The 25,630-nt window shown below is 46.6% G+C and overlaps 1 protein-coding gene across 1 annotated transcript in view; it reads left to right on the top strand.

The window, feature by feature from the left end:
* Positions 1-19,728, top strand: part of LOC119398714 (zinc finger protein OZF-like) — a 34,466-nt gene extending 14,738 nt beyond the window's left edge. The window contains exon 2 of the mRNA XM_049417404.1: positions 18,127-19,728. Within this exon, the coding sequence (XP_049273361.1) occupies positions 18,127-19,270 (1,144 nt within the window). The 3' untranslated portion in view covers positions 19,271-19,728. The remainder of the gene's footprint in view (positions 1-18,126) is intronic.
* Positions 19,729-25,630: the final 5,902 nt, after the last annotated feature.

The following is a 25,630-nucleotide window of genomic DNA, read 5'->3' as shown; positions in this document are numbered from 1 at the left end:
TAGGCCACGTCCGTCGAATCCTAAAACCGCTACGGACCTTTCTAGAAAAAAGGACGCGTCCACTCCGGCATAGGGGCTGCCGGCATGCTGAAGCGCTGATCGCCGGAGTTTCGGCTGTTCGTCTTGGCTGGAATGTACAATTTGTGCATTCACGCAAGCTAGTTGATGCCTTGCATAGCCACTCTTTTAACCCTGACTGAAGCTTTCGTCACAGCACGTAGAAAGGGGATGGCTTTGCGTTGGGAAGTCGCCCCTCGGTCAGCTGACGGGACGCGCAATGCCACCTCCCAATCGCTTATACTCTCGCTCTCCGGGCTGAGAATTCTTTGCTTTGCTCCCACGTCCTCGCGTTTCTTATGCTTTAGACGCCCGCCGCGCTATTCTAGCCGTTTTGAAGCGAAGCTTGTTATAACAATTGCAGTGGCGTCGTCGTCCGCGAAAACAGAAAAAACTCCCTTTTTTGAAAAAACGTCGCTGAACGAAAACTGCTGAAAGGTCACACAACGAATCCAAGAAATGCTGAGCGACCCAATGCGGAGCATATATGTGATTTGATTTCTTGTATTTGCATTTTGTGAACGTTTAACTTGGATGGAAGACATTCTGTTACGTTGCGTAGCGTCTATTTAAGATGACGTTGCCGTTGAGTACGCGCAGACTCTTTCGCGAACGACTATACACTTCTACAGTATTGCCTTGTGATCGCTGTAGTACGCGGTCAAAGGCTTGCGATCGTAACGTGACACAGCCTTCTTGCAAACGTGAGACCAATGCAGGGACGGTGTTGCATCGTAGGTAGCGTGACTTTGAACGAGTAGCGATCTCGCATAGTCGAGCTGCGGGCACGATCGCGTACGGCAGCGTCTTCTGCCGTGCGCTGCACCCGCGCTCTACACTTGGTGACAGCCGAGATTTCATTGCCTGACGAGAATGCATGCAGACTTATACAGTTCGACTGGGTAGCGTGGCGTTGCAGTTCCCATTGTTCTCATGGGTACAACTGCGAATGTAAACTGGTATTCCATGATACATATATTGAGCGTATTGTACATTGTGCGCACAGACAGTGCCATTTTTCAGGTTAGCTTTCCTGCTGCGCGTATTCGGCGCTCACAGAAGAATCGCTGAGCCATAGCAAGCTTCACTTAAAAGCCAAGCGCTGGCGAGCGTACAGACATGTGGCCTTTGAAGGGTGCGTCGGTCACATGCGTATTTCTATGCGTCGTTTAGCAGCGAAGCTCGTTAAGAGATCGTTCCTTGTCCGGGGAACCAAAAAACTCCGTCGGGTATGCGCCAGAGAAAACTGGGAAGCCCTCCTACAGAGAAAAAACGAAATAAATTTATTTGCGAGGAGGAACTCCGTAGGTCGTGTAGAAAGCTATCACCATCATGAGAGCAATAACTCGGCCTGCACGCCCTCTTCGTCTTCTTCCCCATCTTCTGCTTGGCTCTCAGAACGAGTGCGCCATTTTGCCCGGCGTGGGATGCAACAACTCGGATGGGCTAGAACGAGCAGAAAGCTAGAGGAAGATCGAGGTAGAAAGAAATAGAGAACTAGAGCGAAATAAAGAAAACAAAGACGAAAATATATAAAGACATAGGGAAAGGGAAAGACAGAAATGGAAAAAATCACGCCATATCCACGAAGTGAATGATAATTGAGGAGCTGGCTCGGAGATAACCGGGTAAACCGGGAATGCTCTATAGAATTCCTCGACTTTCATACAAAGACGTCACTTGTTTTTATAGTAGCGATTCTGGTCCGGTTGTTGTCGAAGCACAAGGGGTCGCAGGCCTTGCAGCTGTCGCCGGACGTGAGGTCGAGGAAATCGAGGAAGTGTGGTTTTGCCTGCGCTAATGTCATAATCAAAGAGCTCGAAGAGCAAGAGGAAGAAGACTCCTCTTTCGCGCGAGCTGCGCCTGTAGCGGTCGCCTATGGAACTAAGGTTACGCTTACGACGTGGGACATAAAAAAATAGAAATAAAGAGAAAGAAGGGCCGCCCAGATCCGCTTTTCCTTCCGGCTTGGTGCGGAAGCTGCTTTAATTTACAGCGAAAGCTGTTAACAGATCACAACCACCACCTGTAACAGATTACAACCGTAACCACTATCACGCGGAAAAAGAAACAAAAAATGAAACGAGAATAAAATTTCTAGGCGTCAACCTGGGCGACGGATACCACCGGTGGTGCCTGTTATTCTTTGCTTCCACTCACCACCTACCTAGCCTTTGGTAAGCAGCCACTCTGTGCTCACGGCCACGGCTCTGGTAACAGTGACGGAGTTTGAGGCCCTTGTATATATTACAGCGAAAGCTGTTATGAGATGACAACAAGAGCCGATTTTGGCGCCGCAGTTGTCCGCTGCCGCCGCCCGTACCCGCTCTCGCGCAAAATAAGAAAAACTGAAGATAGAAACAAATTCTAGGAACGGATGGGGTTTGAAGCCGGGCCCCGCTGCACGGCAGTCAAGTATTCTACAACAGGGCCACACTGGTGCTTGAAACGTCTTGCAAAAATGCCCTATACAGGTCTCATGTCGGTCAAGCAATCGTGTTAGCATATGCGATATAGCGTCGTAGAAGAGTAAATTATAACCAGACGTCACACAATGTGAATTGCGCAACGAGTTACCGGGTCGTTCATTGCTTCCAATCCATTACAAAAAAGTTCACGCATAATTCTTCATCGTAATCAGTCACAGCACAACAAAGTGCACATAATGACTTACTAATGGGTAGCGGGTACGTCGCTCATCCACAGAATGACGAATAATGGCATAGTTGGTGCTTCCCTATTTCATGAAAGTTACGATTATTTATGGCGTGTGGGTACCTTGCATGTGTACTTGCATTAGTTGTCCCAAGAGAGTCGATTACAGGCTCTGGAAAGGCCGCTCTTCCAGCTTTCGCTGTGACTGTGCTGCGTGTTCCGCGCAGACCTGGCGATTTTTTCTAATAATTGCGGCTGTCTGGATTGTGTGCTTGTAGGCGATCAGCCGTTTCTGGCGACAATCGGATGTCTTAACAGCGAAGCACTTCACGAAATCATTCGTTGTCGGGCAAATAAAAAAGTTGTCATTAGCATAAACGGGTATGTGCTATTGAAATTGGGGAAATCCCAATACTTATCACTGGTCCACTATAAATGAAGAAGGCACGAGGAGACTGCGTACCCGGAGCGATAGAAGGCCTACGCCAACGACGATGTGCACGTAGATCTGTGAGAGGTGCGAACGCTTGCTTTCAAAGCAAGGTTCTGTCTCTGCAGTTTGGACATCCATGCCGCGTCTGTGACTGTCCGTGGTTTATCTGGAACCTATCGCCGCTGAGAATCAACGTAGAAACAACCTACCATCACTAAGCTAACGCCTAGCAACGACCTAGAAGCAACCTAGAAACAACCTGCAATACCTAGCTTAGGCCTAGAAACGACGTAGAGCAACTAGATTTGTCTTCATAGTCTTCCACTTTCGCTGTTTCTAGCCTTGCGCGACTTAGTGCAAGCCTTGTCAAGTTTTTTTGTGTTTTATCCAGGCGACTTGTCATTTCACGACGCCACATTTCATTGTTGCCTGGATGTGAACGCATGAGCATTGTTATTGCCTGTAGCAGCTCAAGTGTTGCCCTTCTACTTACGGAGATGAATGTCCAATTCCCGGCATGAACGCAGGAAATATATGGTGGTCGCGCTTCAAACGCGCTTGCAACTACACTCTTGTATCTAGGCCTAGCACAATATTGCTATGGACAGCCATCAAAAGACAAATAAGTTTGAGAACACGACGATTAATTGGAGACTGTTTCGTGCCGCTGCCTTAGGTTCAAGTGCCCGAACACTGTCCTCTTATTGCACTTGTCTACAGCCGCTCGTCGGCGTCTTTTCGCGCAACAATGTCTCGGAAAAGTGCATAAAAACTACTCCTTCCTGATATGGGGTTAGTGAATACGTGCAGCAAAGCGCAACGTGTTAGCGAAAGCGCGTATCCCCTTCAGTCGATTGCTTCTGTGCCTGCCTAAATATTTGGTGTTGCCTGCTGTAGTCGTTTTTCTGTAATATTCCCAGCATCAATGCAGAAGTTGGCGTACCAGACCTGATAGAGAATTCCATGGGCCAGTAACTTTTCTGGCGTGGAGTGAATTGTTGGACAGTTTAACAGGGAAGATTGTGCTCGAGTCCTTGCTCACCTGGCTCATTTTCGTTTGTCACAGACAAGATAAAAAACGTATCAAAACACACATTTGCTATTAATCTCTTCTTTGAGTTCAAATGGACACTAATCGTAATTATGTAAAAACGAGATAAACATCGAAATTCTGCTACGAAGATGCGACTTTCGCGGTAAACACAGTTTATTTCACATACTTTTAAAGCTTTGGCTGTACTTCTGGAGGATTCTGAGCGCGCGGCGGCTGCACGCCACCGCGAGCGGAGCTGCACATTCACGGCAGTGGCCTCAAGTGTCCCCGCAACCGAAGCAGCTCGCGCGCTTACCTGTCCTGCTGGTTCGCTTTCAGCAACTCTCCTTTGCGTTCCACTTTGCACAAGGCACTGAGATGCCCCGCCCCACCAGGGAGCACTGTTTCGTTCTTACTGGTTCTAGGAACCGTATTGGGAGCGGATCCGGTTCAGAGACGTGGCCGATGGCTGGCATGGTTGGCACGCCAATTTCCGCGGAAGTTAAACGTCACGCCCTCTAGTTCCCGGAGCGGCCGAGAGATGCGTCACTTTCTGAAAAGCGCAATAAATTCATTATTTTCCTCCAGTTTACGTCTGAAAACAAGATGTGTTAAGCAATTTCAGCACACAAGCTTTTAATTGGGCCGGCAATCTCGGCGTCGAATGTTTTGTTCAGCATACCACTTTAGGTCGTGGCTTACCGAGGTTGAACTATGATTGGTGATTTATCTACTTCTTTATTACAGGCATCCAGCCATGGCAAAAGCTAAAAGACGGACGTCTCAGCAGCCCTCCAGCCCTGTTCCAAGCTCGACAGCAGACAAAGTGTAAGTTGTCTGTGTGCGTCACTTTTCTCAAATGTTATAAGATGTTTCTTAGTGCTTTTTAACACGAAAGTGTTTTATGCCGGGGTCCACCAAGTACATCCGTCACGGATATGACGTTGATAAAATGGACGCCAACGGGTGAGAAAGAAAAAAACCAAGAAAAAGATACCCCGCTGGGAATCGAACCCACGACGTTGCGGCCGCGACGGCAAGCGCCCGACGCACTACCGACTAAGCTATAAGGCCCGAACGCGCCTTATATCTTTCACACATTCTCTTTCGCGGCGGGCGGAGCTAGAGTCACTGTATATGCTACCTTTAGGTAGCAGAGTAGCGCATAGGTACGGCTAGCAACCACAGCTATGCGGTGAAGTCGCACTTCGTTTTTGCAGGCGACATGCCTACCGTGTCGCCGATTAACCTGTCTGGCGTGTCGAAGACCGGCGATAAGCATTGGCTGTCGATGACAAGTGTTAATTCAGTTCGCTGCAGCGGTGGCGTCGAGAATTTAAAAAATTGGCCCAAGCGGCAGCTTCTCCGCAATGCATGGTTGCTAGCGGCGTTGGAAGACAGATGCGCAACTCTGCTACCTAAAGGTAGCATATACAGTAACTCTAGGCGGAGCGTGGCGGTGGTGCCGTCTATGAGATGTGAAAAGAAGTAATGCTTCACGCTCGACACTTACTAGCGCTTACTCCGAGATTGCACGCGGTATCGGAGGTCATGGTTAAAGCGTCTTGATACCAGAGCGGTAGACTGGCCGCGCTGGCGTGGCCGAGGCACCCTTGACGCAGTTACGTTCTTTGCCTTTGGCTTCGTGTTAGCGTGCGTCGGCTCATCGGAGTAGTGCAGCTCCCACGTCCACCAACGGGATTTCTCCCCCGCCGACTGCTTCAATTGCGAGAGCACCGACTAACAAAACTGCTGCAATATGCGTTGCAGAAAGGACGCGAGTTCGACGGGCGAATGTCGTGCCTTGGTGGAGCGAGAGCAGCGCCTGCGAGACAGAGGCCAGCGGGACGCACGCGTTTGCGGCTCAGGCTACGAACCTCTACCTCCCGTGTTGCTGAAGCGCAGTGTGTGTTATGTATGCATGAGCACAGGCGTCGGCTACCCTTTACTAGAAAGCGCACACCGTGCCGTTTCTCTCCTTAATTGACGACGCTTTGAAGAAGTGCATACCGGGTACCAGTGTTGATTATGAGTTGATATCATCCTTACGCGGGATTCACGATTCGCTGTGTCCAAATATATGTTCACACCGTCAGCTACCACAACGGTTTAATCATGATCATGGGCGTTAGTCGTCGCGATAGAGACATGCTGTCAACATGGGTGCATCCACGTCAAACGGTGCTGTAGCTGCCAAACACAAATCGACATTGTACAAGCTCTCATATATCACTACACAATAAGCACTACTTCTGTGAAGACACGTGTCACTTTCGTGTTATACCGATTCCTATGACAGAGGGATCAGCCATGTTTTTGTTCAATGCAGGCTATTTTTATTTGTACAAATTCCTGCTTTCTATCGCGCATTTAGTCTTCGTGTTTTACTAACTTCAAATTAGCATGGACAACCGCAGTTTAATATTATACTACATAATACACATTGGAGAAGTTGCGAGGTTATTATATGCGGTCTCTTTTTTTGCGACAGTAATAACGTAATAACCTAACCTCCACCGATAGTTGCAGAAGTGTGTCAAACTATACGCGATCTGAAAGCCGTGTTTAAGCCGGAGTTTTAGCCGGAACTAAAGCCGAACCAATATTGCGAGAACGTGCCAGAACCCGACGTCATCCTGACCCGAAAAAAGATCATAGTCTTTACTGGTTCAGCTTAGAAATGGTTCAGCAAATATATCCAGATCGAGAGCCCGACACCATATAGCGCGATTAGCCCTCTGCTTCTCCGATTAGCAGATCGTGACTGGTAACGAGTACAGTAGTTTACGTGAATGGCAATGAACTGTAGGCATGGGCTGAAAGCTATGCGGATATGTTAAGCCTAGACACTTCTACTTCGGAACTAAGCCATACCACTGGCTTTTCGCATCCCAATCATTGTTCGCAAGATCTCAGGGCTCCCAATATAGCTGCTAGTTATATCTCTAATATCTGAGTCATCTCAGGACACTGCACTAACCGTACAGCATGCGAACGTTTGTTTAGGTAATCGTGGCCTATTAGCGACTTCGCAAAGACAGACCAATGATTAATAAAAATATTTAAAATTTTAATTAGTTGGACTAGCAACGAGTGAGATTCTTGTTGCTCTTCAAAGCACATCCGGTCGAGCGATTGCTTCCGGTTCTCCGGAAGTCCAAAAAAGTCTTCTAAAAATAAAACGTATGAAATCGATAGTTCTCGTTCAAATTAATTATATTGAATACATCTGATATTGTAGCGTAAGTTTACATATTATAAGGGCTATTTAACTATCAGGATAATTAGTTCAAATTAATTGAATGAGTTCATTGAAAGAGAAGACTCCTTTCAATGAATGAGCATGCCGCATTACAATGAGTATCGCTTGTGTTTACGAATTAACAGCCTAATGAGGAAAAATTCAGTTCTGTTCGTGCCCATTTGGTTCAGTTTTTAGTGATCTGAGCCGCGATACAAAATGTGTCAAAACAGTTTTGTTATAATCGCTCTGTTCTTTACTACGCCTTCTATTTTACTAATGTTCAGTCCTGATACGTGATTTCTCAACATTATTTCATACATGATCTCTGTACTATTTTTCTGCAGGAATGCAGCTGTGACCAAAGCGAAACGACAGGCTTGTCAACCATCCGAATCCTCCTCTGACCAATGTTCTGCAGGAAGGAGCCGCATGAATAGAAGGCAAGGCTCCTCTGCATCGGTGTGTGACAAAAAGTTAGTAATCTGCTTGCATCATGCGTTCCTGAAATGTGCGAAGTTTAGTGTGCGCGTCATTCAACCCGAATTTCGTTTTTAGTGGGAAGTATTTCTTAGCGCACTACACCGACTTTGAGCGTATCTATCTATCTATCTATCTATCTATCTATCTATCTATCTATCTATCTATCTATCTATCTATCTATCTATCTATCTATCTATCTATCTATCTATCTATCTATCTATCTGTCTGTCTGTCTGTCTGTCTGTCTGTCTGTCTGTCTGTCTGTCTGTCTGTCTGTCTGTCTGTCTGTCTGTCTGTCTGTCTGTCTGTCTATCTATCTATCTATCTATCTATCTATCTATCTATCTATCTATCTATCTATCTATCTATCTCGCCGCCTACGACCTTGTGTTCTCCTCGCGCTTCGTTTTATTGCTAGATATCGCATATCGCTGTTCTGGGTCATTTTTTCACTGTTCTACGTTTTCGCGCTCCCATGCGTTACATTAGCAAAATATTGTACTTTAATATTTAGCAACATTACCTAACAATGAATACTCAGTGTCAAAGCTCCATCTTTCCCCTCTATGTTATTAAAAGTATTGTATCGCCCCATCTTGGTGTGTCTATTTTACACACCTCGGAAGTGGTAATATTCTGGGACTGTTCTTTCGGCACCGGGACGAAAAATAGCGTCAGTTTTGACAGTCTGCTGCGACACTTGAGACATTGACATTTTTGTATACATCCCCAAGCTGACCTTATGAAAGAAATCCTGGTGGTACCGTATATCCTTGAGTAAGGGGCTCACCTTTTTCGCGATTTTGACGAAATGCTCCTTTTACACAATGTCGGGCAGCTTTGTCTCCTTTAGTGTAGCCTTGTAAAGCGTGCCGTTGTCTTCATGTGTCCGTGATTGCGCACCACCAGGAAAGCGAACACCATTGTGTCTACAACACTAAATTCGAGCGTATGGAACAGTCGGTCACTCGTCTTCGCTATAGCTGCTAGAACGACGTATCCTGAGTTGCCCAACATTTCCTGCATACAGTCAACTTATAAAATGTCACAGCTTTGCCGCAAGGGCGAAGCAATGAACGCGATAGCAAGATATTGGAATGCCACACGAAGAATGACAAGCAGCGCGATACTTGCACCGCGCCGCTAAAGCACAAAGAAAGACGCCCGAAAAGAACGCACATGTATGCACAGGATAAGCGTGAACTAACAAGTGGCACAGTTGTTACGTCTTTGTGCTTGAGCAACACGCTGCAAGTCTTTTTTTTAAACTGCGGCGCGTGGAGTGACCCCCCTGCGTGTCCTGCCACACGGGGGCGTCTGACGCAAGGTGTGCCCGGTGTTAAATGCCAAGCATTTCTTAGCGAACTTTTGGCACTTTGAGCGTTTCTACCTACGTATCTATCTATCAATCTATCTATCTAGCCGCCTACGTCTGGGTACTCTCATGATCGCCTCCTTAACTGGGTGTATACCAAAATTGGCACGGGAGGGTAAGCGGATTTGATGAATGTGACTGTCTGGTCATGACATGACTAACGTGAAAATCCTGTCGCGTACGTCGTCAAACCCGTTCCTCGTGATACGTGTGGCACATACCCGTTTACCACGGGCCGCGGTGTATGGGTATGCGCCACAGGTGATTGACAGTTTATACCTATGCAGGGACGGCGAGAACAGACATTTGTAACTTATATGCGGCAACGTTAAAGGGGCCATGACACCCAATTTTTGATCATAATCTGTGTTACGTGGACAGGGCTGGGCAGTATCGCGATACAAGAGTATCGCGATAGTATCTCAGAGATACTTTTGAGTATCGGTATTTCTGTATCGAGATACATTTCCAGAATGTATTTGTATCTCAGTAGTGAAATACATTTACGATGTATCGCCTGTATCGCGATACTGTTCAGGACACGGGTATCTCGTTACATTTTTTTGTCCGAAATGAGTTGAGGCGTGTTTCCAATGGGGGAATTACGTTTTTTTTGTGCCAAGACAAGCAAAGGCGCGCCGCCGGTCGCCGACAAATAGGGCAGCGATAGTTTCCCGTTAAGCACAGTATGGACCATGCCGTAAAGCGCGAGACGCCGCAGACGGCAGAATCGCAGGGGCAATGTTGTCGGCCTCTGCCGACAACACTGCCCCCAACTCTGCCGACAAAAGTCGCTGTCTCTCAAGGTCAGTTCAGCATGCCTAATTTTTTTCCGGTGGCAAGCCATTACTCCGCAACTCCCCTCACGGTTACCCCCATGGAACAGAGGCTTTGCAGTGCTTCGCGTGCGTTCAGTTCTCAAAGAGGTGGTACTTCCAAAAGCAGTTCCCGTAGTTGCAGCGGAATTGACTAGAAGATGGCTATCTTTGACGCGCTTTCAGCCACCTCTCCAAGTCGGGGTGCGTTCCTAATTGATTGCATGCGTGAAATGGTTTTTGTGGTACCAGGCTTCCCCACAGCCGGAGCCGACTTCGCCTGTTGCGGCTTTCTGAAATATGTTCTGGTAGCGTCGGTGGTAGTGACAGCTTCATTCAAGCCGACCGGTCAGACGGCTGAGGATTCCGAAGATTGGCACCGACTTCGGCTTCTGAACAGTCAGAACAACCCATGTGAGGGCGGAAGTGTTTCGATATCTAGATGACCCGAGAGAGATATCGCGACGCTGCGGGGCAATCAGGCTATGAAGGCGGTATTTATTCACTATAACACGTATTTGTGCTCGCCTTCAGCGGTAGACATTCCTTTTTTTCATTCGTGAGTCTTGCGCTGAGGCTGAACCGACGCTCTTTAGAAGACAGCCTATTTGAGAATCCTACACCGCAACTTTCTCAGCAAAGCAGATCTAATGTGAAAAATAAATGTGCGCTTTTTCTTAATTTACTGGTGTTCATTAGTGGTTCGAGTGATTTGCTTCAAGTGTGCTATTTCTAGCATAGCTAATATTGTTCGCCAAGCATGTCGATTTCGGTGTCCGATCCTTGTTACTTACTGTTGCTGTAAAATAGTGTATTTTATTGCAATTGATATGCGTAATTATGTCATTATTACTAATTATGTACTTTGTATGCACCCCTGCAATATCTTAATGGCACTGAGGGTACTGTACTAAATAAATACATGAACTCAACGTTTCAATGCGCTGCAACATTATTTACAACATTATGCTGCACTAATAAATGTATTTGCGTAGTATGAGCACCCTTGAAATAAAAAAAAGTATTCCAATATCTGTATCACTGTAACTGTATTCCGGAATACTTTTTTTCGTCTTATTGCAAAAGTATCTCCGAAATATCCCGTTACGTTAAAGGCGAATGTATCTCAGTATCTGTATTTTAGGCTTCGAGTTCATATATTTCGGTATCTGTATTCCGGAATACCTTTATGAGTATCTCTGCCCAGCCCTGTACGTGGATTATTCATTGGGCATTCACAAATAAGCTGACGAAATTTCAGTGCATTTGGTCGAGCCCTTAATTTACAATCGAATATTCTTATAAACACGCGAGCGGCCCGAGAGTCAGGCAACACTGGTGCACTCGCGAGCCGTGACGTAACGAGCAGCTAGCTGTGCAAGCGTCTGCATTGCGGCGAACGATATTGCTCCGTGGTCAGCTGCACGTAATATCGAGGTATTTTAGCATTCTTCAGCTTGGCACTGAAATTGAACGATTTGCAGCGGCTGAAGCTTTGGTAGAAGACGACGGCTCCGTTCCGTGCTGCACGTGACGTCGTACACGCCATGGCAAAATGGCGGGGTTTACAGCCGGCGACTTCTAGGGCTTGTTTTGCACTGAAATATTCTTTTACGGTTCACTTTTGAAATCTGTATAGGCATAATGGACCCTCTACTTCTAGTTTTCGCTGAAAACCACAAATTTGTGGACGACCGTGTCATGGCCCCTATAAGCAAAACCGAAATCGGTAGCGTTGACCCGACTATTGGAAATAATGAAAATTATGATCCCAGCAGGAATCGAACCCAAGTTTTCTGCGTGGCAATCAGGTATTCAACCACTGAGCCACGCCTGGTCAATAAACTGGTTTGAAAGGACAGCCTAAGGAGGCGTAGTATCGGTGCAACGTCAGTTGTGGTTGTGGTGCTTGCTATCTAATTTTACAAGAAAGCAACAAACACTACATGATATTCCTACGATGTGTACTACAATACAGGCGTCATAACAGATTAACATCTGTGGTTCCAGTGTTGGCTCCGTTTTTATAGCAGTTTAATAAACATTACATTTGTATTCGTATGATTCACCAAGCTATATTGAAGCATTGCTGGACCCCGCAGGAATACATTAACGAAAGTTACATATGATGTTCACGTAAGCGCACCGTAATGTGCACTTAGTCCGCCAGAACGACGCAGTGTCCTCTTCATTTCTTACGAAGCTGGGCGATGGCCTCATGCTGACCGAGGATGCTGCCAGATTGATTGACAGCTTGGAACAAAATTCTCGATCACGCCACAATGGAGCTAACTAAGGTCACCATTAAACACTGTGAAAAGACTCTAATGACACTTATGGACGAGGAGCGGCACGCAAAAACTAACTTTCCTCTTTCGGAATTGGAGGCCATAGAACTCGACGTATTCGAGAAGAAGAAAACGGGAGAAGTAGAAAAGCGTAAAACAAAGAAATTTGCGCGAGATAACGTTCCAGAACAAGTAATACCCACTGTAGCCTACAACAAAAATACCAGACCGCCTCACATTGAGAAAGACCTACCGGCACACCCTAAAGAAGCAAACGCCATCATCCTTTCAGAAAAAGAACTTAGCAAAGAAGAATTGACTGTACTATCACGTGGACTTACGTTCTGCCCTAGCAATGGAAAGTACGATGAATTCACGCTTCTAAAAGATTTAGACGACTTCGCACGAAATTTACGATTGCAGGAATACTTTGATAAACCCCAAAAAGATAATCCACTTTTCCGCGGTAACATTGGCCGACAATGGACCCCAGACGCCACCAGGGATCGACATTTGGATCTCTATATAGATGCGCTTCAGAAAGATGTCATACATGCGTACAAGGCGTACAAACCAAGTATGAATAATATTTCAAAGAAAGAAAGAGGAGCGCTTCTTGCGTAGAGCAACCGTGAAGATCTCGTCATTAAACCAGCAGACAAAGGTGGCGCGATTGTTATTCTTAATACATCGGATTACATTGAGGAAGGCAAGCGACAACTAAATGACAAAAAAATCTATAAACATCTCGAATCGGACCCTACAACCGAACATAAAGAAATAATTCTGACAGCTCTGCAGGAGCTTAGACGTGAGGACGAGATCAATCCACAGCTTCAAGAAGCACTTGTTACGGCACATTCGGCACCAGGTCGCTTTTAAATGCTCCCCAAAATTCACAAAGAGGGAAACCCTGGTCGACCAATTATATCAGGAACGGGAACATTAACTGAACCCATATCTAGCTATATTGACTCTTTAATCAAAAACATACCACCCACACATGAGTCTTTCTTGCGCGACACAAACGATTTTCTTCGGGAAATATCGGATGTAAAATTTCCAGACGGCGCATTTCTGGGAACGTTGGACGTTAGTTCACTTTACTCGAATATACCACATGACGATGGTATCAGGGCACTTGTAGAATCATATGGCAACCACAACCCTGACGCATATCCAAGCAAAAAAGTAATTGAAATTTTAACCCGACTTGTCCTCGAACTGAACAGCTTCGAATTTAACAATCACTACTAGCTTCAAACTAGCGGCACGGCAATGGGTAGAAGAATGGCCCCAAACTACGCTAACATACTCATGCACCACATAGAGTGCAATTTTCTTCGCAGCCTGTGATATCAGACCTTCATTGTATAAACGGTACCTAGACGACATATTCATGATTTGGACTGATTGAGAAAACGAACTCTTCAAATTCATACATGCATTTAACCAAGCACACCCCAGCATTTCTTTTACGCACTCCTTCTCTAACACTGAAATAAGCTTCCTGGATGTACACATTCAAATAGACGATGGCGCGTTGTTCACTAGTGTATACAGAAAACCTACGGACAGGCAACGGTACCTGCACTTCAAAAGCTGCCACCCGCGCCACTGCAAGACCAGTATTCCCTATTCCCAAGCACACAGATTCAAAAGAATCTGTTCTCGCTCAGAGGATTTCCAAAAAAACACCGCACGTATGCGCGAGGTACTCCTCCATCAAGAATACCCACCAGCTATCATTGATGACGCGATCAAAAAAGCGGCAAATGTGGACCGCCAGACTTTACTACACCAACAAAAAGATACCGATCAGCAGCGCAAGAAAAATCTTGTATTAACTTTCACAAACACCCACCCAACATTAATAAGATCTTAAAAAACACTTTAACATATTGGAACAGAGCAAGCGACTATCCAAAATTTTCACTTCCCCTCCGGGTGTGGTATACAGGCGGCCAAGAAGTATCAGAGATCATTTAATAAACTCAAAGATAGGTACATGCAGACAGCAACCGTGGTGGAAAGCAATTTTAAGCACAAAATAAGTGGTGCACTCGACTGTGACTCAAAGAACGTCTTATACCTTTTGGAATGTGGGGTATGTAACATGCAATACGTAGGCCAGACAGACATGCCTTTTAGAATTAGGTTCAACAAACATCGGTCACATGTACGTTCCCTGCCTGGCCTTCCACTTTCTAAACATGTCGCATTAAAAGATCACAGTTTCGAGGGTATCAAGGTTACACTCTTGGAAATCAATTTTCGAACAACCAGAGAAAGGGAGCAACGTGAATGATACTTTATATACAAATTCAACACGATAAAAAGTGGAATAAATGAACACCCGGGAACCCTCTCCGCATTACGATCAATAAAAAGCGCAAACGCCATTCTCTAATCAGTCCCCGGCCCCTTGCCGCCCAGTGCGAGCATAATAATGTTTTGAATGATAGCGCTCCTCGGTACAGCCTTGAGCTTATGCATCTCCCTAACCAGGATTCATCTGCCACTTCAATCACAGCCGGCATGCACAGATAAGTGGTCCCGGACGTCGTACAGCGTAGTGTACGTCGTACAGCACTGCACTTAAACTCTCATTACACGAACAAGCTCTTAGTCCGTCTTTTTCCTTTACAACCCTTACCTCTTTCTACATCTTTTCCTCTTCCAAAAAGAGCCGATGCGCTTAATAAATATTGACGACGGGGCAACACCACCGGCCACTTCGGGTCTTACACCCAGGCCGACACGGAAAAGCATACGCTGAAAGCCCTCACTCTCCACCCCACCAATTACTTTAACGCGGTAAACGACGAAGAAGGACGTCATAAACACCACCCGTGGCCTCACACCGGAAGGTGCCATACTAGATGCGCGGGGTCATTACATTGTCCGTTTGGGGGAAGGTGGGTGCGCAGAGGCTCTATTGTTGTCGCTTCCTAAACTAACACGCAAAACCCTCCTTACTGACCTTCCTGACTTTTCTTTTTTTTATTGTTGTTATTTATGTTGTTGTTGTTGTCGTGGTTCCCCCCCCCTCCTTTTTTCTCCGTTACTTGTTACGTTCCTATTTCCCTTCCTTTCTGTCCTTTCCCCTCCAGTCTCAACATGCTGTAAGAGGACACACACACGCTGTAAATATTATTGTTATGTCCTGAAGAAGACGGGGCTCCCGTCGAAACGTAGACAAAATAAACAGTTGTTTTTATGAAGGCGCATATGTTTTTATACTTATATATATATATATCTGGGACACGACACCGATGGCAAAAATGCGCCGACAGTGTCCTTATGTTTGCTATCGCCATAATAATATGGGCGGTTTTCACGTGCCAAAACGACAAATTCATTATGAGGCAGTCCGTACTGGAAAGCTCAGTAAATTTGACGGTCTGCATTTCGCAATCATCTTGAGTACCATCCGTGGTGTTCGATATCACTTCTGAATCTTTTAACAATCACTTGAAATTCGCAGGTTGCAGTACGTTGTTATATCATACGGCATGCATCGGCTCGATCTTTTATTTTCTCTCGATTTTTGCTTTTGGTTGAATTGCGTTCTTTGTTTCCTATTTCGGTATTCCCGCTCTAAGGTACGGCTCCTATGCGACTGCATGCGTTAATTTTGAGGGTGATCAATGTAGCTGCAGAGCACATCTCAGAACACATCAATTCTGCCCAGTGTGAAATGAAATGGCCTCGCTGATCACATTTAGAGAGCTGATGCTCTAGTATAGCTCTATTTATTGGGCGCTCCGATTGCTGTTTTCATAAATGAGCGATAAAGAGCTCTCATTATTTCTAGGATGTCTCTAACAAATGAATCCAACAAACAATTAGGTCATGAATAGCATAGGGGACATTAATTGTTGTCCTCCACTGTAATGTAGTAACTACAACGTAAAGTAATGCGTAACCTCGCTCGCACTTGAGCACTGGACGAAACCAGAGTGACGAAACCGGCGATTACACAAATGCGACCCCGAAATGAGGTTCGGTATGCCTCGTAAATGAAAACGACACAACACAAGTATGATTCACCGAATTCGTCTTGGTGTGGCCTTCACAAGACGTTATGCACATATCATCAGCTGCATTGACACCGGTCGCAAGTGTGATCACTGTCAAGTGCTAGAAACACTGGAGCACATATTTTGTACCTGCCCAGCATACGCACGCGAACGACATAAACTGATTTCCTCTACTGAAGGAGTGTATACTAGGCCATTAACTGATGACGTTCTGTTGGGCCCTCGGCCTGACGCCAACAGCACAACTGTGGTCATAAGAGCGGTCGCAGCTTTCCTACAAGCCACTGGACTGGATGCGCGGCTATAGCACTGCGCCACCTAGACGGGACTGTACATACTCACCTCCCTTACTTACCCTCGTCATCCATCATTCTTTTTAACGCGATAGCGCTAAAGAGCTCGTATCGCAGAAATTCCGGCGTCGGTGTCGGCACCGTTGGTTGTGAGCGAAAAATCATCATAAATAAATAAATAATAAAAATGTAGGGTCCGAGTGAGAATCGAACCCAGGCCGTCTGCGTGGCAAGCAGGTGTTCTACCACACAGCCACGCCTCTGCTTGGAGCTGCACTGAAAGTAAATTTAATGCTTCACAAAAAAATCATAGCATATCCACGTGGTGAATGATGATGAGTGGGGCGAAGCGAACTCTCGCTGCAGCACGGCGATGGCATTGGCGCGAGCGTGGTCGTTCTTGATGGAAGATATTGTAGCGCGCGTTCTGCTTTGCAGTAAAAGAAGAAGACGACGACGTTGACGAGTGAGACTGTCGTGCGTGTTCGCCTGTGTGTCATTCTTTCTTCTTTACTGCGCGCGTTCTGGTATGCAGTAGAAGAAGAAGACGTTGACGCGGGTTAGCCTGTGTGGCGTTCTTTCTTCTTTACGACGTCTCGTGCAGCTTGTCGAGCACCTTCGGCCTCGCGGGCTACCCATTACAAAAGGCACACACATTACTGCGCGTATTCCCTTAAGACCACGTAGTGGGTGCATCGCAACTTCGAAAAAGTTTCTCGCGCATAATTGCTCCTGGTTTAAAGCATGCTACCCATTACATAAGGCACACACCTTAGGGCGCGCATTCTGTTAAACACTCGTAGTGTTCGAAGTACGCACTAGGGGCAGGATATCGCTACGCGTTCAACTCTTAAAGGCGAAGCATAAGCGTACCCCAATTTTTTCTCCCCTTTCCCCACCCCCGGTGTAGAGTAGCAGGCTAGAGCATTATATCGCTCAGGCCGACCTCTCTGCCTTTCTATAAATAAACCTCTCTCTCTCTCTCTGAAATCAAATAAAATGGAAGACAAATCACTCTTTCTGTCGGTGGGATCTGAACCTGCAACCTTCGAATTACGCGTTCGATAGTCTAGTCGTAGAGCTGCGACGGAAGGCTCTTCCCCGTCACTGTAATTCAATACCCGTTACACCCCTCGAGAAACACTCCTCTCGTTTCGTTCTAAGATGTCCCCAGTGCTCAATGTACCATTGAGAACTAATTCTACCAGTCCGTTTTTCTTTTACGTTTGATTCTGCTGTTTGACATAGGGATGTGTTTGTTTTATTTATTTTTTCGTATGTTATGGTTTCTGTGTTCATTTGTAGACTTGAATGCTCGATCCATTCGAGAGCTAAGAAGTACGCGGCGCCTTATGTATGCTCTGACGCCTCTTTAACATCATATGACTAAAGAAACTCACTCGAACGCAGGACCCCTGACAAGCTCAACGTGTGCCAAACAGAAACAGGAGGCAAACCAACGGCCACGAGGTCCTTGCAGTGCGGCGTGTGTGAGAAAGTTTTCTACCGCAAGTCGCAGCTGCGAACACACTTGTTCGCTCACGTAGGCGAAAAACAGTACGCCTGCGACGTGTGCAACAAGAAATTCACGCAGAAGAAAAACCTGGTGATCCACAGTCGCACGCACACGGGAGAGAGGCCCTTCGAGTGTTCGTCGTGCCCGGCCACGTTCACCTGCACCGAGTATCAGAAGAGACACATGTTGACCCATACCGGCGAACGACCGTATGAGTGCAACATCTGTGGAAAGAGATTCGGCACGAAAAAAAGCCTCAAGTACCACTCACTCACTCATTCAGGGAAGAAGTCGTACGCCTGTCATGTTTGCCGCAGAAAATTTTCCCGCAGAGACTCGCTCCGAAGCCACGCCCGTACGCACACTGGCGAGAAGCCCTACGTCTGCCACCTGTGTCCCGCAACGTTCGCGCAACTGAGTACGCTGAAAAAGCACGTCTTAAGCCATACCGGCGAGCGACCTCACAGGTGCGGCGAATGCGGGAAGAGTTTCAGATCGAGGTGCAACCTTTCACAGCACAAGATTATTCACTCAGGCGTAAAGAATTTCGATTGTCAGTCCTGTAGCCGCAAATTTCATTCTAAACAAGCACTGAAATATCACACCCGCATGCATACAGGCGAGAAGCCGTACCACTGCCACCTATGTCCCGCTGAATTCGCGGATATGAGTGCGCTGAAAAGGCATGTGTTAGCCCACACCGGTGAGCGACCTCACCGCTGCGACGTATGTGGGAAGTGTTTCAGATCAATGTCCAACCTTTCGCAGCATAAGATCTTTCACTCCGGTGTGAAGAAGTTCAGTTGCCAGTTTTGTAGCCGTACGTTTAGCTTAAAAGAAGGGCTTACCACGCACACCCGCACGCATACGGGCGAGAAGCCGTACCACTGCCACCTGTGTCCCGCTGCATTCGCGCGCTTGAGTACGCTAAAAACGCATGTTTTAAGTCACACTGGCGAGCAGCCTTATGGGTGCGACGTATGCGGTAAGAGATTTACCCAAAGGGGGAGCCTTTCGCGTCATAAGCGTATTCACTAAGCAAGTACCTAAGCTTTGCTGTCAGTTCTGTAGCAGTACAATTATTAGCAAGTCAGACCTCAGTTCTCACATACTCATCCACGAAAACCGCAACGATTGTAGCTCGAGCTGCAGGATATTTACAAATCTTCGTATAAGGAAGGGCACGCAGCTATCATCCATGATGAAACATCACACGGCAAGTAGGCAGCAAAGCATTCTTTAGCGTGCGTATATCCACCAGCCATGCAGCCGGTAGACGTCATACATGTATGAAAGGGCTTCAGGAGTCGCGGACCCTGTATCACATTTACATTCGAGGAAACATGTGGGCAAGTCCCTTGCATACGTATGCGTTTTCATTTGAGCGCGCATGCGCAGCCTTCTTCAGGTGTTCCTAGGGGTGTCAGATGCGATCGCAAGATGCACTATAACCGTATATGAAGAATAATATTGCCTATTGTTGCTACTTTCGGAAGTTTTTTGTGTGTGTGACCTGTTGTTTGAGGCAATAAAATATACTTTTTTGAAACTGTGCTCGTTCATACGTGGCGCCCAGATTTTTTGCACGTATGCGCATATAGCCCGAAGTGCTCCAGATCAGCTACAAGATAACGTCATGTCAAACAATGGAGCCCTGTCGACAGTCCAGATTATTTGCTCTCTGGAAAAAATCCACTTTATGTTGCAATGTAATTTAGTGTCCTGTTTAGGGCAGTACACTCTAAGCCGCAAAGGACGAAAAAGGGTCTGTGGTTCGTCCTTTTGGGGGGTAACTGCACTGCCACAACCATTACTCCCTAGAGGATGAACGATTCGTCCTTTAGGGAGTAACTGCCGGGGGACGAACTGTTAATCCTCAGTTGTTTTGAGGGACGAAATGTCGCGGTGTAAAAGTTACCCCTTTTAGGGAGTAACTGATTTATTGCATGGTAGCTGCGTAGGGACGAACTGTTACCCCTGATGGGACTAACAGTTGCTCCTTCTCGATAAAAAAATCAATTTAATACAGTTTCTGGTTGAATTACCGAGAATTTGGAGGTTGATACACGCATTTGACGACATATACAATTAATATACAGAAATAAATTCAGGAGTAAACTACAGAAAATTCACAACAAACTCACAGGATTCGAACTCGTGACCATTGAATCAGCAGTCGCGTACGCTAACCACTATACCACACGCCAGTACGCAGCAGAGTGAATATTACCGGGGCTATATATGTACAGGCACCGTCTGGAAGCTGCGCGTTCTGCCATGTTAGTCACAGTAGCAAGATTTGTTATATTAGACTTCAGCCTTCAGTGTTTCGCAAGCAACCATTCGGTGATCACGTTCATGAAAATGCAAAATGCGATGGATTGGTTTTTCTGCGCGCGTGTTTCGAGCGAATTTGGGCGCTTGATGAATGTATGTAATATAAACGGTCTCATGTATGCTCCCGTCGACGTGCCAAGCTTGCTCGCTTCTCACTGTACAGAACACGGTTGGTTATATCGTTCAGTGAAAATGTCTGTTTAATGACAAAAAAACGAAAACGTCTAAAGAAACAACGAAGTTTATTCAGCGACTCGTGTCAATTCTGCAGCATCGTGTGTACACATAAATTGAACAACTTTGTTGAATACAGAAGATAGGATGGCTTCCCTGCATTATAGGAGAGACAATGAAAAGTGCAATGCTTTATCCGAACGGATGCTGTCCAGCCGACGTCAGGAAAGTGCAACAACACCATCGACAGCTGCTGAGAGCGTGTTCATAGCTGCAAGATGTTGAAGACGTTTCTCAGGAGGCGCAACTCTCTCATTCATCGATTTGCTGAAAAAGTAATTGCAGAAGCATTAATATTTCCGGCAGAACTGTTCGTGCACTTGCAGTCACGTCACAAGGCGTCTGTTAGAAATGCTGCATGCGTAAAAATTAGACGAAAACTGCTCTTTCACAGAACCTGTCATATAGTGCAATGGAACAGTTCAGAATGCGTTATGAAGTTCGAAAAACCCGTCCTCGAGTTTAACTTTTCACGCTTTCACAGCGACACGCTAGTGGGCCCACTTATTTATCAATGAAGCTTGCTCTTCATTTGAGAGATAGAAAAATAAATGATTCCTAGCATCGCTACAAACGAGCGAAATCGCCGATGCCGCCGCCGACTGCCCGTGTTAGCGGTGCTAAGCCTTTAGCTAGACATACTATTTTAACAGCCAATCTTCCCAAATGACTTGTTTACATTGCTATAGAAGATATTGTGCGGAGTTTACGTGAATTTTCTTTTACAAAGTTGCGAATATTTCTGATAAACAACGCTTATTTGGGCAGCACTGAAAACAAAGCTATTTTTGAACAGCTGTACTTGCTACAGCTAATGTTGAGCCTTCACCGAGGTTACCATTTCGATGGCCCAACCATCATGCTTGTAATTCTATAGCAGGCGGGGCAGCAATCGCGAAGCTGTATCGCGCGAGCTCATCAATCATGCGTGTTTTGTTCGCGCAGAACGTGAATGTTAAATAAGCGGTGATCGCTACATATCAACTGCACACAGGTAAAATCACGCGGAGTGATGGCAGCCTTGTTTACACTCACCTCTCAGGCGATGTCCCAGTCGGCGCGTAGCATTTCGATAGGGTAGCACTTCATTCCAGTAGCAGATCACGTTTACCACAACGCGATGATGATTCAGTGCACCACAAGTGACAGCAATCGCAACCACGAAACGAGAACACATCCACAACACACCGCAAAACCGCCGAGTCCTAGCTTGCCGTGCATACGACGAGAACACCACGCCGCGCATTGATACAGCTTGGGCGCGAGCACATTTTTTTTGTGTGTGAAAGCTTTTTCACTTTTTTTTTATTATGCCATATGAACGATATTACTTTACTTCTGCCGCAGTTGCCGTAGTTGACAAGACCGTTTACACTTAAATAAACTGTTAACAGTTCATTTCTTTAGCGGACTCTTTGAATACGCGCATGCTGACCATTCGTTCGAGGTCGCCACTGCGCCGGAAAGTTCCATGGGAGTAAACGTTGCTCCCTTTGGTCTAACAGTTCCTCCCTCACTTTGCACACGGCACCCTCGTCTTGCAGTTAATCCCTGCGGGGACGAACTGCCTGTTGCGGGGACGAAATGCAGCACTTACTCCCATTTCGCACCTTTGCGGCTTAGAGTGTAGCAAACTTGAATATGACATACGACTCGCTTCCGTTGTGAATATCCCAATTTAAAATTTTGTCAAGTGTTTCAATCACTCAACCCATCAGACCTTTGTTGCTACAGCAATTATATAGACACTCCCGGCAGATTCTTGCCGTCATGTCCCGGATTTGTATATGTATCTATATATAAATGCAAAAAATAAAAATAATTCAGAAGCGCTCGACCGGGGTTTCGAACCTGCGACACCTCGCTCCGCAGTTCGCTGCCCAATTTTTTTCTTTCATGGTATTTATTCAACAAAGACGTGGCACTTGAACGCAATTCAATACAGACAAAGAACTAATATGTTGATTATGCTCTTGTCGCGACACAATGACTGACAGACGGCACTATCGAATTCGGAATCATCTCTATAGCGAATACATCAAGTAACGCTATAGCAACGGCCTTTTCCAATGATATGCTAGAACAGCGGTCAGGATAAGCACCTCACCAATGCCGGATACCATTCTGGCTGACTTTCGATTTCCTCGTATACATCTCTTAGCTGAGTGGCCATCCTACTGAAGTGGGCTGTTGAGGAAATTATCGGCTCTGCGTTTCTCTGCAACGTGCGCGTCTTCCATAGACTATGCGTACCAATGAGAAGAAGCATCATTTTAACATATGGTGTAGTAGCGCAAATTTGACGAGTACAAAGAGACATGACACACTCGCTTCTTCTTGTCCTCTTTGTCCCCGTCGAATTTGCGCTACTACACCATATGTTAAAATGATATCTCACCAACTAGCCCAGCTCTCGACCCTACCGAGAAGAAGCATGTCAAATGGTACGCCATTACAACTCGCTGGCAAGAGATATCACACGGAATGTGAATTTAGCACAAAGTCTTTTTGAAAAGTTCGTTGGAGTACATCCCAAAATAAGATTTCGTTCTCCGGGACACTAACGACAGAATACAAACGCACTCGGAGTTGGATGAAAGGCATGGGACGCCACACGTGGCGAAATCAGAATTATGCGAGACGCGTTCCATGCTTCATCGTTGCCCGCGCTGCGTTTTCGTCGTATCGGTGACGACCCACGCTAGTTTTCCATTTTGTGGTTGTAGCGCCGCAATACTTGTGGCCAGTCGGCCAGAGAAAAAAGAACGACCTGTGGTTCGTGGTGGCGCGAGATAATGGGAACGCTTTGGCTCTTGTAGATTCATGACAAAGGCTGGAATAAACGAGACACAGGGTGTCTATCGACCGGGAAAACTGGGAATTCTCAGGGATTTTGGGTAGTCTGGAAATTCTCAGGGAAAACTCAGGGAAATTGTGCTCCCATCAGGCAAAATCCACAGTATCTTTATTGAAAGGCGACGAAAGTCGCGGTAGCGCTTGCTCGACATTTTGTGAACGCATTTTTCAAATCAAACGGCCGCTGCGGCTGCGGGGAGGTGGCGCACCTTGATGCTGTCATCGCCTTCGGAGCGGTGAAGTGGGAGAGAATCCGGCTAATGCGTGGCATGCGGGAACCGCGAACCACGACACATCGGATCGCGCAATTTTGTCGGGATGTTCTGGGAGTACGCGGTGTAGTTCTGTAATCTTTCTCGCGCGTGCTGTGCGTTAGCGCCCGATATGGTGTTTTTGTTATCGCCGCGTGTCAAGTAACAAGCATGATTAGTTGTAGAAGCAGTAGCAGTAAATGTAACGAGCTTGAGTTATCTTGCAAGCGATCGCGATCGTTCAGGAAGCGGATGTCTTCGACAAGGCTGGTATCTGGCAAGCCATGCCGATCGGCGAGAAAAAAGACGCTTGTTGGCTGTTATCGGAGAGCTCACTCGCTCTGATCCCGAGCTTCAAAGATGCTATTTAGGGTTCCGTGAAGAATAGAATAAATTTCCAGGCGAGAGCTAGCGTAACTAACGGGCTTATTCACAGCTAGTGAAAGCTTTTTTATTTATTTTTTTCCCGATGAGGGCATTGCTGAAACAAGTTTTAGGCAGTCGACTGAAATTTTTGGGGGCTGCAGCTGGCAATTACCAGCCACACAACGTGGGTGTTTGCTATAAAGCTGAATTACAAAACTTTTTAGAGCCATGGCATAGCGGCGACCGAAATTCGCCACACCGGCACGGGTCCCACGTGCTCGATTCGGCGCGCGATGTCGGAAAACAGTAACGTTTCCACCATAATCGGATGTGCCGTAATTCAGGCTGTTGCCGTGCTTTCATGCGATCTTAGCCCTCAGCTATATGGCTTTTTTTTGCGATAGCAATTATATAGACACTCCGAAGCGAATTTTTTGCCTTCGCCATGATCTTCCCTATCAAGTCCAAATCGCGATTACATCACCCCGCGCGTCGCATGCTCCATGTGCGAGTGAAGGTGCGCGAGCGCTGCCGACGAACGGGGCTTAAGCAGAGATGAAACGAGCCGACCGTCTCATTCGCGCGATGGGCACATGGATAGGAGCCGGCGCGTTGGGAAGGGGGGGGGGGGGCTGGCTGCGTGAGTCCGACAGGAAGTGCGTACTTTGTACCAGCGTGGTCGCGTGCGCCGCGGTATCTTTAGTGTGGATCAGCATACGGCTCATACCTTTGTAGGTGTTGTGCTCTAATTGCAAAACTTTCGTTGAAGCCATAGCAGTGGCAAATCCCGGGGGGGGGCGGTAGCGGCGATCGCCCCCCCCCAAGCCAGCCCCGCCCCCTCCCTTCAGTGCCTGTCGTCCACCTCCTTTGTCAGGTTTGCTTGTCGAGTTTGCCCCCTTTGTCAGGTTGCTTTGCCTGCCACTGTCCAAAACGGGTAAGGAGAATCTTGTCCCTGCTCTCTACCTCTCATTGCTCTACCCTTTCCTGCTTCCCTATGCACATTTCCAACGAAGGCTTCGTAGGCACCGCCATAATCCCCTCTGGGCTGTTGTAAATATGCGTGACCCACCAAAATGCACTGCTGAGCGTTGGCTTCAGCCTTTGTACCCCCCCCCCATTATGTACCTGAATCCGCCCCTGAGCCATAGATCATAGATAGGGCACTTCTCTTAGTGCAGCGGCTGCGTTTCCTGAAGGAGCGAGCTGCTAGCCTATATTCATGTAAAATTCCTCTTTGTTGCTATCGAATTTACTATTTTGCTCTCGTGGTGAAACTGACTCTTTTTTTTCTAACGTGGGATGGTTTTCGATGTTGTGCGTTCGTGGAGAGCAAATAGTTCGGTTGGGCAACATG

This window comes from Rhipicephalus sanguineus, chromosome 7, assembly GCF_013339695.2.
Source record: "Rhipicephalus sanguineus isolate Rsan-2018 chromosome 7, BIME_Rsan_1.4, whole genome shotgun sequence".
In the NCBI taxonomy this organism is placed as follows: domain Eukaryota; kingdom Metazoa; phylum Arthropoda; class Arachnida; order Ixodida; family Ixodidae; genus Rhipicephalus; species Rhipicephalus sanguineus.
Note: the sequence above shows the minus strand (reverse complement) of the source record. Positions and strands in the feature narration are given on the sequence as shown.